The 13784-nt window shown below is 43.5% G+C and overlaps 1 protein-coding gene and 1 pseudogene across 4 annotated transcripts in view; one reads left to right on the plus strand and one right to left on the minus strand.

Annotated features, from left to right (window-relative positions):
• Positions 1 to 3422, plus strand: part of LOC106580083 (protein prune homolog 2) — a 51179-nt gene extending 47757 nt beyond the window's left edge. For 2 of the 4 annotated variants that reach the window (XM_014160704.3, XM_045702985.2), the window contains 3 exons: positions 336 to 434; positions 1610 to 1651; positions 3010 to 3422. In XM_014160704.3, coding sequence (XP_014016179.3) covers positions 336 to 434; positions 1610 to 1651; positions 3010 to 3040 — 172 coding nt within the window. In that variant the 3' untranslated portion in view covers positions 3041 to 3422. The other 2 variants (XM_082966219.1, XM_014160707.3) reach the window with 2 other exon arrangements.
• Positions 3423 to 3898: 476 nt separating this feature from the next.
• Positions 3899 to 5059, minus strand: LOC106580232 (beta-1,3-galactosyl-O-glycosyl-glycoprotein beta-1,6-N-acetylglucosaminyltransferase-like; annotated as a pseudogene).
• Positions 5060 to 13784: the final 8725 nt, after the last annotated feature.

Here is a 13784-nt window from a genome sequence, read left to right on the forward strand (position 1 = left end):
TCTCTGGCTCTCTCTCTCTGGCTCTCTCTCTCTGGCTCTCTCTCTCTCTCTCTCTGGCTCTCTCTCTCTCTCTCTCTGGCTCTCTCTCTCGCTCTCTCTGGCTCTCTCTCTCGCTCTCTCTGGCTCTCTCTCTGGCTCTCTCTCTGGCTCTCGCTCTCTCTCGCTCTCTCTCGCTCTCTCTCTGGCTCTCTCTCTGGCTCTCTCTCTCGCTCTCTCTCTGGCTCTCTCTCTGGCTCTCTCTCTGGCTCTCTCTCTGGCGCTCGCTCTGGCGCTCGCTCTCTCTCTCTCGCTCGCTCTCGCTCTCTCTGGCTCTCTCTCTCTCTCTCTCTTTGCAGTTCTAAGTTCAGCAGTAAGATAAAGTATGTGAACAGCCTGGCGGAGCTACGAGAGCTAATTCCAATGGAGTATGTGCACATCCCTGAGAGCATTATCAAGTGAGTGAGTGTGACGATATTGTCAGCTTGAAGATAATGTAACAACACACACACACACTCACATGGAATGAGAGTGGAAGAGAGTTCCACCACTTTAGTTCTGGAAACGGTGTGATCAGACGACTAGATGTCTGTAAAAGGTATGTTACAAAAGTAGCCAATTTGGGGGTTAAACTTTACAGCACCTGATACATTGCATTTGCATAAGATCACACTGACATTATGTAATACAACATTTAAAAAAGTGACAATGTTTAGATCCACACAGGTACACAACATTGTCACTGTTAAAAGGTGGTATGAGGAGCATAATAGTGTGGTGTGGGCCTTTTTTGGGGGAACCATAAAATCAGTGTAAAATGTTGCACTACTGGCTGTTATTGAGGGGGATAGACTGGGGGGACATTCATTCCAGACCATGGATAGCCAACTCTGGCCCATGCCAGGGGACAGATGCTGATTTGAAAGGAAAATGACTAAATCCAGCATGACATCATCTTCCAATTTGCTTATCCCTGTTCTAGATCAACTTGCCATGCTGTCATTGTAACTAAGAATTTGTCCTTAAAGGAATATTTCAGTATTTGGCAATGAAGCCCTTTATCTAATTCCCCAGAGTCAGATGGACTGGTGGATACCATTTTTATGCTTCTGTGTCCAGTTTGAAGGAAGTTGCTAACATTAGCATGCTAGTATATACCATAGACCTCCAGTCATTGTGCTAACGCTAGTTAGCACTGGCTCGCAAAGCTACCTCTAACTTCCTTCATACTGGACACATCTGACTCTGAGGAAGTAGATAAAACCCCAAAGTATCCTTTTACACTCAAATGGTTAAATTAAGCTTAATTAAAAATAGTCAGACGGATGGAAGGAAATGATTGGCTGAGAGCAACAAGAATGCATGTGTAGACTACAAAGGCCTTTGGATGATTTCTCATTGATGTGTAGAGAGTCAAAGGAGACCTGCTGCGAATCCTCTGTAACCTGGACACTGTGTCATTGGAGACATGTGAAAGACAGAATAGAGCTGAGACATAATAACCCTGGGGATGTTCCTGTACTGAGTTGAGGGAAACAGAGCCATTGTGATTGGTTGGGAGGGAGGATGAATCCTCTGTGTTGTGTCCACTCACTAACTGTACCCCTCCTGCCTCTCTCTACTCCCGTCTAAGGTACGAAGAGGAGAGGGGTATAGAGACATTTGCATGTATGAGGTAAACTCAAAAGGTCTGCCTGTGTTGGTTGAGTTCCCTTCCCCCCCCCCCCCTGTATTTTCAGACTGGCCCTACTTCCTGGCACTAACACCCCTCCCACCTACGCCCAGGCTGATTTAATCTGATGACCTCACCCACGGTCTGTGTGATATGTAAGAATGTGTCCTGTCTGTCCTGTCCTGTGATTGGTTGTTTCTGATCGCTGCATGAGGGATTTTTTTTTTTCTCTATTGGATGATCAACTTGTTTGACCTCTTCGGGACTCCTTCACCCATAATCCACCCCAACTGACCGTAGACCCCTGCCTACAGTTCGGTGCGTTGAAAAGTTAGGTCGTAGCACAGTGTTGTCGCAAAGCGTGGGTAACTGCACCGGCCGTGTTTTCTAAGTGTGGGAACATGTTATGTTTTAATATCCCAATGTGAATTCAATAAATACTCAAAAATGTTTTAAGATGAATTCATTTAATGCAACTTTTATCAAACTTACTCGACAAACATGCTATTGTACTTGCTGCCACAAGGAACTCTCCTTCATCCCGGCACAGGTGTCCTAAAACTTTTCAGCGGGCACAACTGTATCTTTTTAGCATTCTCCGATCCCTTCCTAACCCTCTTAACCCTTTATAGCCCAGGATGAACTGAACTAGCTGCATGCGTGCTGACAGTACCCCTTGGTGTGTTTCTCACCCTTTACTAACCCTTAACCTTTGACCTTGATCCAGACAGGAGGAAGCGACTAAGAGTGCATAGTGTGTGTGTGATGTGGTTTGTGTGTCATTGGTTGGTTTTCTGTTGTATGTATCATACATTAACAGTAAATGTATTTAGGTCTAAGCCTTTTTCCATCTAAGGTTAGAGCACGAATGTAGTATCCCCTCAGCCAGCTGACGAGACTAGAGCCCTAATGTCAATGTTATCTAACACTGAAGGCTCAACTGGAACAAGGAACAAGCTACAATGCTAAATCATTTGCATGTGAGGAATTCCTTGAAGGCATAGTCTCTGACTCCCTCACACGGATCCCCTTGATGCTCCCTCTTGTAACCAAAGACGACATATCCCTCTCGACGTTTCTAAATCTCGCTTCATAGAGTAACATTCTCACACTTTCACAAAACACTATGCCCATACTCTTGTCATTTACCAGACGCTTTAATCCAGAGTGACTTACAGGAGCAATTATGGTAAAGTGCCTTGCTCAAGGGCACATCAGCAGATGTTTAACCTTAGTCGGCTCGGGGATTCAAGCCAGCAACCTCTCGGTTACTGGCACAGTACTGTTAACCGCTAGGCTACCTACCGCCTAGTCTAATGAAGATGCTCTCTCCCCCCTCCCCACCTCTCTCTTTCTCACAGAGTGGATAAGAGAGTGAACTCTGGTGTTTGATCGTTCCCTGGTGCCTGCTATCCGTTTGGCCCTTGCCATATGAGCCTGCGGTTTAGAGTAGACCACATTGTCCTGCCTACACACACCTGTGGTGAAGACGGGCTATTCTACCATGTATGATTCCTTATTAGTCTGTCCCCACAAGAAAGAGGCACAGAAGCAAGAACCCAGGAGGTCCCTAAGTTATGATTTCTTCGCAGGCAGTGTTCAACACAACATATAACGCATAAACTGTCACTTTTGGCAGCGAGTAAGCATGAGTATTTAAAGGGGAACTGACATATATTCTGGGAAGTAATGGGGATTGAGTTTTTGAAAGAAATTGGATTTCATTTGAAGAAACATGCTTTCGAAATGTAATAAATTGTTTAACACCTGTCAATCTGTCAATCAGTAAGTTATTTCTAATGACATACAGTTGGGGGCCAAAAACATTTATTTTTCAAAATGATTTTGCTGCAGCAACGATACACTGTTAATTTGACAAACTCTCTCAGAGTGACGCCAAGCAGCAAGTTTATTAACTATCATCTACCAATGAAATATATATTTAAGAAAACAATCAATACCAACTCCCTATTTACAAATCACATTGTTTATTTAATAATGAAAGTAAAACCACAATCAGAATATGAAGGTAAGACAGGAAATCACCAGGAAATGTTGATAGAACTTCCTGCGTTATTTATCCAAAAGAAAACCTATATCTAGGATGACATTAAGAAGGATAAAATAGAGATGGCGCCATAAAGAATTTGATTTGGTTCCCAATGCAGATGTATTGTACTTCCTGATGACTTGAGATTCATGACAGCACTGACCTATCCTTCTTTATCTCATTCTAACTTTGTATCACATTTCAGAGGATACAAATTATTTTATTTTGTGTATTTCTGCCAGTCTAAGATGCTCCTCCAGACATCTGATAGCAATGGGGTCCATGTCTGTGTCAAACTTGTTGGCAAAGAGGTGGTGCTGCCGCAGCATCCACTGCAGGTCTCCAGCCCTGTATACACACCCCTCTAACATAAGTACCATGGCACGCAGATACACTGCAGAGCTGGCGTACTCTTCCCTCTCATACCACAGCAACTTCACCAGCCTGGCGATGGCGTACATGTCCGTCATGTCGAATGTGGGCCTGGGGTGCATGGTGCCGGGCACGCTGGGAAGCCCACAGGAACTCATCAGGATTCAAGGTGTCATTAGCCCAATGGATCAGAGCCAGCACCTTGCTGTCCTCAGCACAGCATGCACAAAGCCCCTATTCACCAGCGTGTACACCTCACTTGACCAGATGGGTACACTGAAGGGTGGGGGGCTTTGTCCTGCTCTGTTCCTTGAATTTTGCCATCAACAACCTGCTGCAACGTCTTCCAGCGGCCCTTCTTACCTCTGGCCATGGACTCTGACTCCATGGTGTTTCCCCCAGCCAGTGCCTGCAGGCTGCGCACCATCTCCTGGTTGGTCTTGATGGGGAAGTCCTGGCCACAGAGGTTGATTTAAATACTTCCAGTGCGGGCTATCCCTGTACAGATCACCAGTACAATGGATGTCAGCCTGGACTCAGCTCCAGCTTGGGTACACCACACTTAACGGATGGCTGGCCAAAATAAACTTTGTCAAAGCAGGACGTGATAGCTATGACAGAAGCAAGAACGGACACTTTGGCCTTCACGTCCACGTGGACGCAGTACATGTTTTGGGGGGCGAGCAGTCTCTCGAAGTTCACCTTGTGGTGGACGACCAGCGAGAAGGCCAAGGGGAAGTGCTCCTCCTCAAGATTTAGGGGGATCTCCAGGTACTTGCGTGTGGACCTGAACCTCTGACAGTCCCTGGTCAGCTCCAAGTACAGTCGTGTTTGTCCGGGAACTGCGTGCTGTTGAGGAAGCTGTGTGTAATTGACAGGACCTTGGCATGATCGATGTCCATCATGTCTCCTTGCAGAATGGCGCTGCAGTCACTGTCGTCCTGCGGAAGGTGGTTCTGCATCTGAGTACTGCAGCCAGCTCTAGCCATAGTCGTACAGGCTCACCTGAACAGAACCGAGCTGGGTAAGCATCCAGATCCCAATGGATACCAGCATCGCACTGAGCAGCAACTTTAAGAGTCTCCTCCATCTCCTCAGTCTCGTCAATGCCATCTAAGAAGGGGCAATGTAATGATGATTTTTACCGGGTGGTTTTTAATATCACTATTGCAGGCGGATATCTAGTGAAGTTACCTTAGTTAACATGTCTTTATTCAGTGTGAGTGTCTAACGACATCAGTTCTCCAAGTTGATATTCTGGGATGTCATTGTGGTTTAAGCTGTAAATGTGGCATGCCACTATTCTGCTTAAGTTTATAATTCCAGTCCTGCTGAGTGCCAAAGAACTATGGAAAAATAGAGAAAGAACACTTGAGCACTTCCCAGTTTACATTTGTAGTCATGAAGATGTACACAAATTAGCTCTACCAGGCGGTTGAGATGTCAAATAGGGTCATACCAGCAATGGCATGTTAGAATGACAATTTGCATAGCATTTTTACTCATTTCAACAATAGTGCATGAATTAGTTTAGGTCTGCTTCAAAGGCTTTTGTAACTGTTGCTAAATGGGGATGGGTGTCAAATTTGAACAAATTATGGTAATTGTTTGTCCAAACATGAATATTTAAATACATTGAAATGAATGTACCCCAAAATAGTTTTCCTCAAATTTCAAGGAAATAAATTATGTAAATCGATGCAGGAGGATGGGGGAAGTTGACCAATCAAGTTTAAGTATATATTTTTGTTCATATTAATTTCTAAATTCCCTGTCAAAACATGCTCTACCAACTGGTTGAGAAATTGTTTAAAGGAACAATCTTTATTTTGTTCTGCTGTGAACTAAACACATACGTCTAAAGGTCTGGTTGGAAGTTCTGTTGTTAACTAGTTGTGCACATAAAGTATTTCACAACAATTAAGCAATTTGTCAAATAAAATATACTTTATTTTTTACAGTTACACAAATTATAAATTACAGTTGCGGTCAATTAGATTGGCACCCTTGTATGATTCAGTATTTCTTCTAAAATAACTTGGTGTTCACACATGGTGTTCACACACAAACTGTTGAGCGTGAAAAACCCAGAAGCGTTACAGTTCTTGACACAAACCGGTGCGCCTGGCACCTACTACCATACCCCGTTCAAAGGCACTTAAATATTTTTTGTTGCCCATTCACCCTCTGAATGACACACATAAACAATCCGTCTCAAGAATCCTTTTTTAACCTGTCTCCTCCCCTACACCGCTTGAAGTCGAATTAACAAGTGACATCAATAAGGGATCATAGCTTTCACCTGGGCCCTGTTTCAGAAAGCAGGTTTAACAAACTCTGAGTTGAAACCTGAACTCTGGGATGACTAACTCTGAGCTGTCAAACTCAAGAGTTTTCAGTTTCAGAACAGGTGATTTGTTCAATCAATTCTGAGTTTAGTATTGTCTATTTGAAAGTAACACCTAAATGCTTTTATACATACAAGTATAAAAATTTGTGCTTACTGGACATTTTCAAATTTGACCTCCATTATAGCCAATAGAAAAAAGGCTAAGGGCTGAAAAACAGGTGAGGGTCCACCACCACTGAGGCTGAAGAGATGGGAGACCTATTGACCCCCCCCCCCCCCCCCCCAGACACAAGGGCCTACATTAGAGGTTAGTTATTCAAATTAATGATATGTACATTCATCCTTTTGCCAGTGTTACCTCAGTGATGCCCACCCACCCATCCAACTATCTTAGACACAACTTGGCACACTGATTTTCTTGTATCGATACAATTCTTTATAGTTGACTGTTACTTTTTCAGATTCTTAGTTGTCCTTCAGACGTCACAATCTATTTTAAGGTGACTCAAAGTTATATATTTCAGAAATTGTGATGTGGCCTTCACACTGTTGTAAAAACAAAATTCAAATTAGGTGGGGCACTTTTCTGGGTAAAGTTATAATTTAACTGTCTAATCATCTTCTACCAGTTACTGATGGTGTAATCTGTCTGGTAGAGTCTTCTGCCATAACAGACCTCCATGCAGTTGTAAGTACTCTTAATACTCCACACATTTTTTTTATAATGGGTTAGAGTAGAACGCCAAAATTGTTGATTTTCATTACAGGAGGATGAAGACACCTTGTCAGCTGCCACAGAAAGGGAAGATGCATAGAGGCCTATTGAGGTTTACACCTTAAATAACATCAAACAGTTGATGATAGTGTTGTACCATAATAAAACTTGCACCTTCTTTTTCTCTGACAGAGCAATGCTGGAAATTACAATGAGGAAGAGGGTCCATCCACTTCCACAGCACAACTTACCTAAGATGTTCAGCATTGGCCCATGACTTACAATGACACTAAGTAGACCTGGCACTGTGAAATTCAATGTCATTTGTGTTCCTATATCTCCCTGTGAAAAAGCTGTACAAGGTGTACTGAGAGAAACAAATTGAAAAATGTAATTTAGAAATTGACCACAAGGCTGCAGATGCTAAAGATAAAAATAGAAATACAACTGCTGGAACATCAGTTAAAAGGTGGGTGAGGTGCCCAAAGGTGGATGATTTTACATGTTTGAACAACATAAAAAATATTAACTACTGCATTTGTACTTTATATAAAGAAAGGCATATTGTCTTTGACACTGGGGAGGTGATGGGTCAATCAGAAATGGTAGCATATTGTGTCTCTTCCATCTCGTGCATCAGCAGGGTGGTCAGGATCATTCACTGGTTGAGTAGGACATTGTTCTGCTCCAATTGTGCCAATGTTGTGGAGAATCACACATGCCACAATAATGTCACATGTAATAATGTCACATGCTCGTTCTGGGGTGACCCTGAGCTTATGAAGGCACTGGAACCAGGCCCTGAGCATCCCGATGGTCATCTCTACCCTGGCTCGTGTCCTGCAGTGAGCCAAGTTATAACGTTGCTGCGGGCCGGGATCAGGGTAAGGGGTCAGCAAATAGGGCTGGCAGGGTACCCTATGTCACCGAGCAGGTAACCATCGAACTCTCCTATGATAATACAAGGATACAGTTTCAATTTTCAGTTGCAATAGGATGAAACAAAATATTGATTAATATAGGAACCTAGCGCTCGGTGTACACTCACGAAAAATGTGCGAGTCATGCACAGACCCAGGCCACTTCGCTTCCACGTTGCTGATGATGTGGGCTGCATCACATATGATCTTCACAGTGCAGAACAGGAATTAGCTGCAGTAACTGTCTTGTTAGGTATTTTTCATTTGGAATGCTAAAGGCTACTATTTAGTTCTACCTGCCCATTAATGCTGTGGAAAGACTTCCTATTAACATCTCCTCCATTTACTGAAGGAGCTGTGATAGGAATAGGAGTGCCATCTATGAGCCAATCACACCTGGCAACCCCAAAATATATCAAATTAACTGATTAGTACTTCAAGTCTCGAAGCTTCATACTAAATTAATTGTTGCTTTGACTGATAACTGCAGTTATGTGGAATTCTTCTTTGGGTCTGTGACTTGGGGACACCCCAAAAGTGTACAGTGAACGTTTCAGCGCAAGAGTCACATTTCTGACAGCCCGACAGACTGTTGCCTTGGAAATGTGCTCAGTGTCACCGATGTTATATAGAAAACTTCTGTTGGCAAAAAAACAAAGTGCAACACAAAGAATTTGTTCCGAACTGGGAGCATGTCCACGATGTGTCATGTGAATGACGAGGGCTGAGAATATTGTTCAGATGAATGATCGATTGTGCAGAAAAACAAATCAAATCAAATGTATTTATATAGCCCTTCGTACATCAGCTGATATCTCAAAGTGCTGTACAGAAACCCAGCCTAAAACCCCAAACAGCAAGCAATGCATGTGAAAGAAGCACGGTGGCTAGGAAAAACTCCCTAGGAAAAACTCCCTAGAAAGGCCAAAAACCTAGGAAGAAACCTAGAGAGGAACCAGGCTATGAGGGGTGGCCAGTCCTCTTCTGGCTGTGCCGGGTGGATATTATAACAGAACATGGTCAAGATGTTAAAATGTTCATAAATGACCAGCATGGTCAAATAATAATAATCATAGTAGTTGTCGAGGGTGCAAAAAGCACGTCTGGTGAACAGGTCAGGGTTCCATAGCCGCAGGCAGAACAGTTGAAACTGGAGCAGCAGCACGGCCAGGTGGACTGGGGACAGCAAGGAGTCATCATGCCAGGTAGTCCTGAGGCATGGTCCTAGGGCTCAGGTCCTCCGAGAGAAAGAAACAGAGAATTAGAGAGAGAATATTTAAATTCACACAGGACACCGGATAAGACAAGAGAAATACTCCAGATGTAACAGACTGACCCTAGCCCCCCGACACAAACTACTGCAGCATAAATACTGGAGGCTGAGACAGGAGGGATCAGAAGACACTGTGGCCCCATCCGATGATACTCCCGGACAGGGCCAAACAGGCAGGATATAACCCCACCCACTTTGCCAAAGCACAGCCCCCACACCACTAGACGGATGTCTCCAACCACCAACTTACCGTCCTAAGACAAGGCCGAGTATAGCCCACAAAGATCTCCGCCACGGCACAACCCAGGGGGGGGCGCCAACCCAGACAGGAAGACCACATCAGTGACTCAACCCACTCAAGTGACGCACCCCTCCCATGGACGGCATGGAAGAACACCAGTAAGCCAGTGACTCAGCCCCTGTAATAGGGTTAGAGGCAGAGAATCCCAGTGGAGAGAGGGGAACCGGCAAGGCAGAGACAGCAAGGGCGGTTCGTTGCTCCAGCCTTTCCGTTCACCTTCACACTCCTGGGCCAGACTATACTTAATCATAGGACCTACTGAAGAGATAAGTCTTCAGTAAAGACTTAAAGGTTGAGACTGAGTCTGCGTCTCTCACATGGGTAGGCAGACCATTCCATAAAAATGGAGCTCTATAGGAGAAAGCCCTACCTCCAGCCGTTTGCATAGAAATTCTAGGGACAATTAGGAGGCCTGCATCTTGTGACCGTAGCGTACGTGTAGGTATGTATGGCAGGACCAAATCGGAAAGATAGGTAGGAGCAAGCCCATGTAATGCTTTGTAGGTTAGCAGTAAAACCTTGAAATCAGCCCTTGCCTTAACAGGAAGCCAGTGTAGGGAGGCTAGCACTGGAGTAATATGATCACATTTTTTGGTTATAGTCAGGATTCTAGCAGCCGTATTTAGCACTAACTGAAGTTTGTTTAGTGCTTTATCCGGGTAGCCGGAAAGTAGAGCATTGCAGTAGTCCAGCCTAGAAGTAACAAAAGCATGGATTAATTTTTCTGCATCATTTTTGGACAGAAAGTTTCTGATTTTTGCAATGTTACGTAGATGGAAAAAAGCTGTCCTTGAAACAGTCTTGATATGTTCTTCAAAAGAGAGATCAGGGTCCAGAGTAACGCCGAGGTCCTTCACAGTTTTATTTGAGACTACTGTACAACCATCCAGATTAATTGTCAGATTCAACAGAAGATCTTTGTTTCTTGGACCTAGAACAAGCATCTCTGTTTTGTCCGAGTTTAAAAGTAGAAAGTTTGCAGCCATCCACTTCTTTATGTCTGAAACACAGGCTTCTAGCGAGGGCAATTTTGGGGCTTCACCATGTTTCATTGAAATGTACAGCTGTGTGTCGTCCGCATAGCAGTGAAATTTAACATTATGTTTTCGAATGACATCCCCAAGAGGTAAAATATATAGTGAAAATAATAGTGGTCCTAAAACGGAACCTTGAGGAACACCGAAATGTACAATTGATTTGTCAGAGGACAAACCATTCACAGAGACAAACTGATATCTTTCCGACAGATAAGATCTAAACCAGGCCAGAACTTGTCCATTTAGACCAATTTGGGTTTCCAATCTCTCCAAAAGAATGTGGTGATCGATGGTATCAAAAGCAGCACTAAGATCTAGGAGCACGAGGACAGATGCAGAGCCTCGGTCTGACGTCATTAAAAGGTCATTTACCACCTTCACAAGTGCAGTCTCAGTGCTATGATGGGGTCTAAAACCAGACTGAAGCGTTTCGTATACATCGTTTGTCTTCAGGAAGGCAGTGAGTTGCTGCGCAACAGCTTTTTCAAACATTTTTGAGAGGAATGGAAGATTCGATATAGGCCGATAGTTTTTTATAATTTCTGGGTCAAGATTCGGCTTTTTCAAGAGAGGCTTTATTACTGCCACTTTTAGTGAGCTTGGTACACATCCGGTGGATAGAGAGCCGTTTATTATGTTCAACATAGGAGGGCCAAGCACAGGAAGCAGCTCTTTCAGTAGTTTAGTTGGAATAGGGTCCAGTATGCAGCTTGAGGGTTTAGAGGCCATGATTATTTTCATCATTGTGTCAAGAGATATAGTACTAAAACACTTTAGTATCTCCCTTGATCCTAGGTCCTGGCAGAGTTGTGCAGTCTCAGGACAATGGAGCTTTGGAGGAATACGCAGATTTAAAGAGGAGTCCGTAATTTGCTTTCTAATGATCATGATCTTTTCCTCAAAGAAGTTCATACATTTATTACTGCTGAAGTGAAAGCCATCCTCCATTTGCGAATGCTGCTTTTTAGTTAGCTTTGCGACAGTATCAAAAAGAAATTTTGGATTGTTCTTATTTTCCTCAATTAAGTTGGAAAAATAGGATGATCGAGCAGCAGTGAGGGCTCTTCGATACTGCACGGTACTGTCTTTCCAAGCTAGTCGGAAGAATTCCAGTTTGGTGTGGCGCCATTTCCGTTCCAATTTTCTGGAAGCTTGCTTCAGAGCTCGTGTATTTTCTGTATACCAGGGAGCTAGTTTCTTATGACAGATGTTTTTAGGGGTGCAACTGCATCTAGGGTATTGCGCAAGGTTAAATTGAGTTCCTCGGTTAGGTGGTTAACTGATTTTTGTCCTCTGACGTCCTTGGGTAGGCAGAGGGAGTCTGGAAGGGCATCAAGGAATCTTTGGGTTGTCTGAGAATTTATAGCACGACTTTTAATGGTCCTTGGTTGGGGTCTGAGCAGATTATTTGTTGCAATTGCAAATGCAATAAAATGGTGGTACGATAATCCAGGATTATGAGGAAAAACATTAAGATCCACAACATTTATTCCATGGGACAAAACTAGGTCCAGAGTATGACTGTGGCAGTGAGTAGGTCCAGAGACATGTTGGACAAAACCCACTGAGTCGATGATGGCTCCGAAAGCCTTTTGGAGTGGGTCTGTGGACTTTTCCATGTGAATGTTAAAGTCACCAAAAATGTGAATATTATCTGCTATGACTACAAGATCCGATAGGAATTCAGGGAACTCAGTGAGGAACACTGCATATGGCCCAGGAGGCCTGTAAACAGTAGCTATAAAAAGTGATTGAGTAGGCTGCGTAGATTTCGTGACTAGAAACTCAAAAGACGAATACGTCATTGTTTTTGTTTTTTTGTAAATTGAAATTTGCTATCATAAATGTTAGCAACACCTCCGCCTTTGCCGGATGCACGGGGGGTATGGTCACTAGTGTAACCAGGGGGTGAGGCCTCATTTAACACAGTAAATTCATCAGGCTTAAGCCATGTTTCAGTCAGGCCAATCACATTAAGATTATGATCAGTGATTAGTTCATTGACTATAACTGCCTTGGAAGGGATGGATCTAACATTAAGTAACCCAATTTTGAGATGTGAGGTATCACAATCTCTTTCAATAATGGCAGGAATGGAGGAGGTCTTTATACTAGTGAGATTGCTAAAGCGAACACCGCCATCTTTAATTTTGCCCAACCTAGATCGAGGCACAGACACGGTCTCAATGGGGATAGCTCAAACAGATAATCATCAGGGGATGATAAAACATTCAAGCGAGGTCTGATCATCCTCTCCTGACAGAGATTTCTGCAGAGTATTTGTGCTTCTATGTCAACTGGCTCTTCAAGAAAAGGACACGCCATGTCTGACACCTCCTTCAGGCTTCAGCTAAAGAGGAGAAACTTAGGGTTAGTTGAAAACCTGCCAGGGAGCAGGTTAACAACATGGAGTATGTTGCCATAGTAACCGATTCAGAGTTAAGCTGAACTGGCTTTGTGAAACCGAAAACCCAGAGTTTCCTTCAACTCTGAGTCAATTGACTTGAGTTTTCACTAAACCCACGTTCGGAAACAGGGCCCTGGTCAGTCTGTCATGGAAAGAGCAGGTGTTCATAATGTTTTGTACACTCAGTGTATAGATGCTGTTTGTAAATAGAAATAGGCCTATGCCAGGGATAGGCAACCCTGTTCCTGGAGAGCCACAGAGTATGCAGGATTTTGCTTTAATGGACCAAGACCAGGTGTGTTGAGTTTAGTCAATCATTGAACTGACCACCTGAGCTAATTGATCAGTTCAGTGATTGACTAAATTCAACACACCTGGTCTTCCAGGTCGGTTGAAGAAAAATCCGACATACCCTGCAGCTCTCCAGGAACTGGGTTGCCTACCCCTGGTCAACGCAATTTCACTCATAGAGGATTAGACGCATTCATTCGTTTTACAGCGTCATCTAGTGGCATATTTGTGTAGGACCTGGTAGTTTATTACTCAGTGAATAATTGATGTAGAAAATGGACGTGAGATTGGTAATCCTACTGTCCTGAATACGTATTTTTTAGTAAACTGAAGGTAACAGAGTCATCTCCAAGTAGGAGAAATCCTGGACATAAAATCATTTTAACTTACATTCTGATGTATTATACGCCTTCGTCATAC

The sequence above is a fragment of the Salmo salar genome, chromosome 20 (assembly GCF_965601325.2).
Source record: "Salmo salar chromosome 20, fSalSal1, whole genome shotgun sequence".
NCBI lineage: Eukaryota > Metazoa > Chordata > Actinopteri > Salmoniformes > Salmonidae > Salmo > Salmo salar.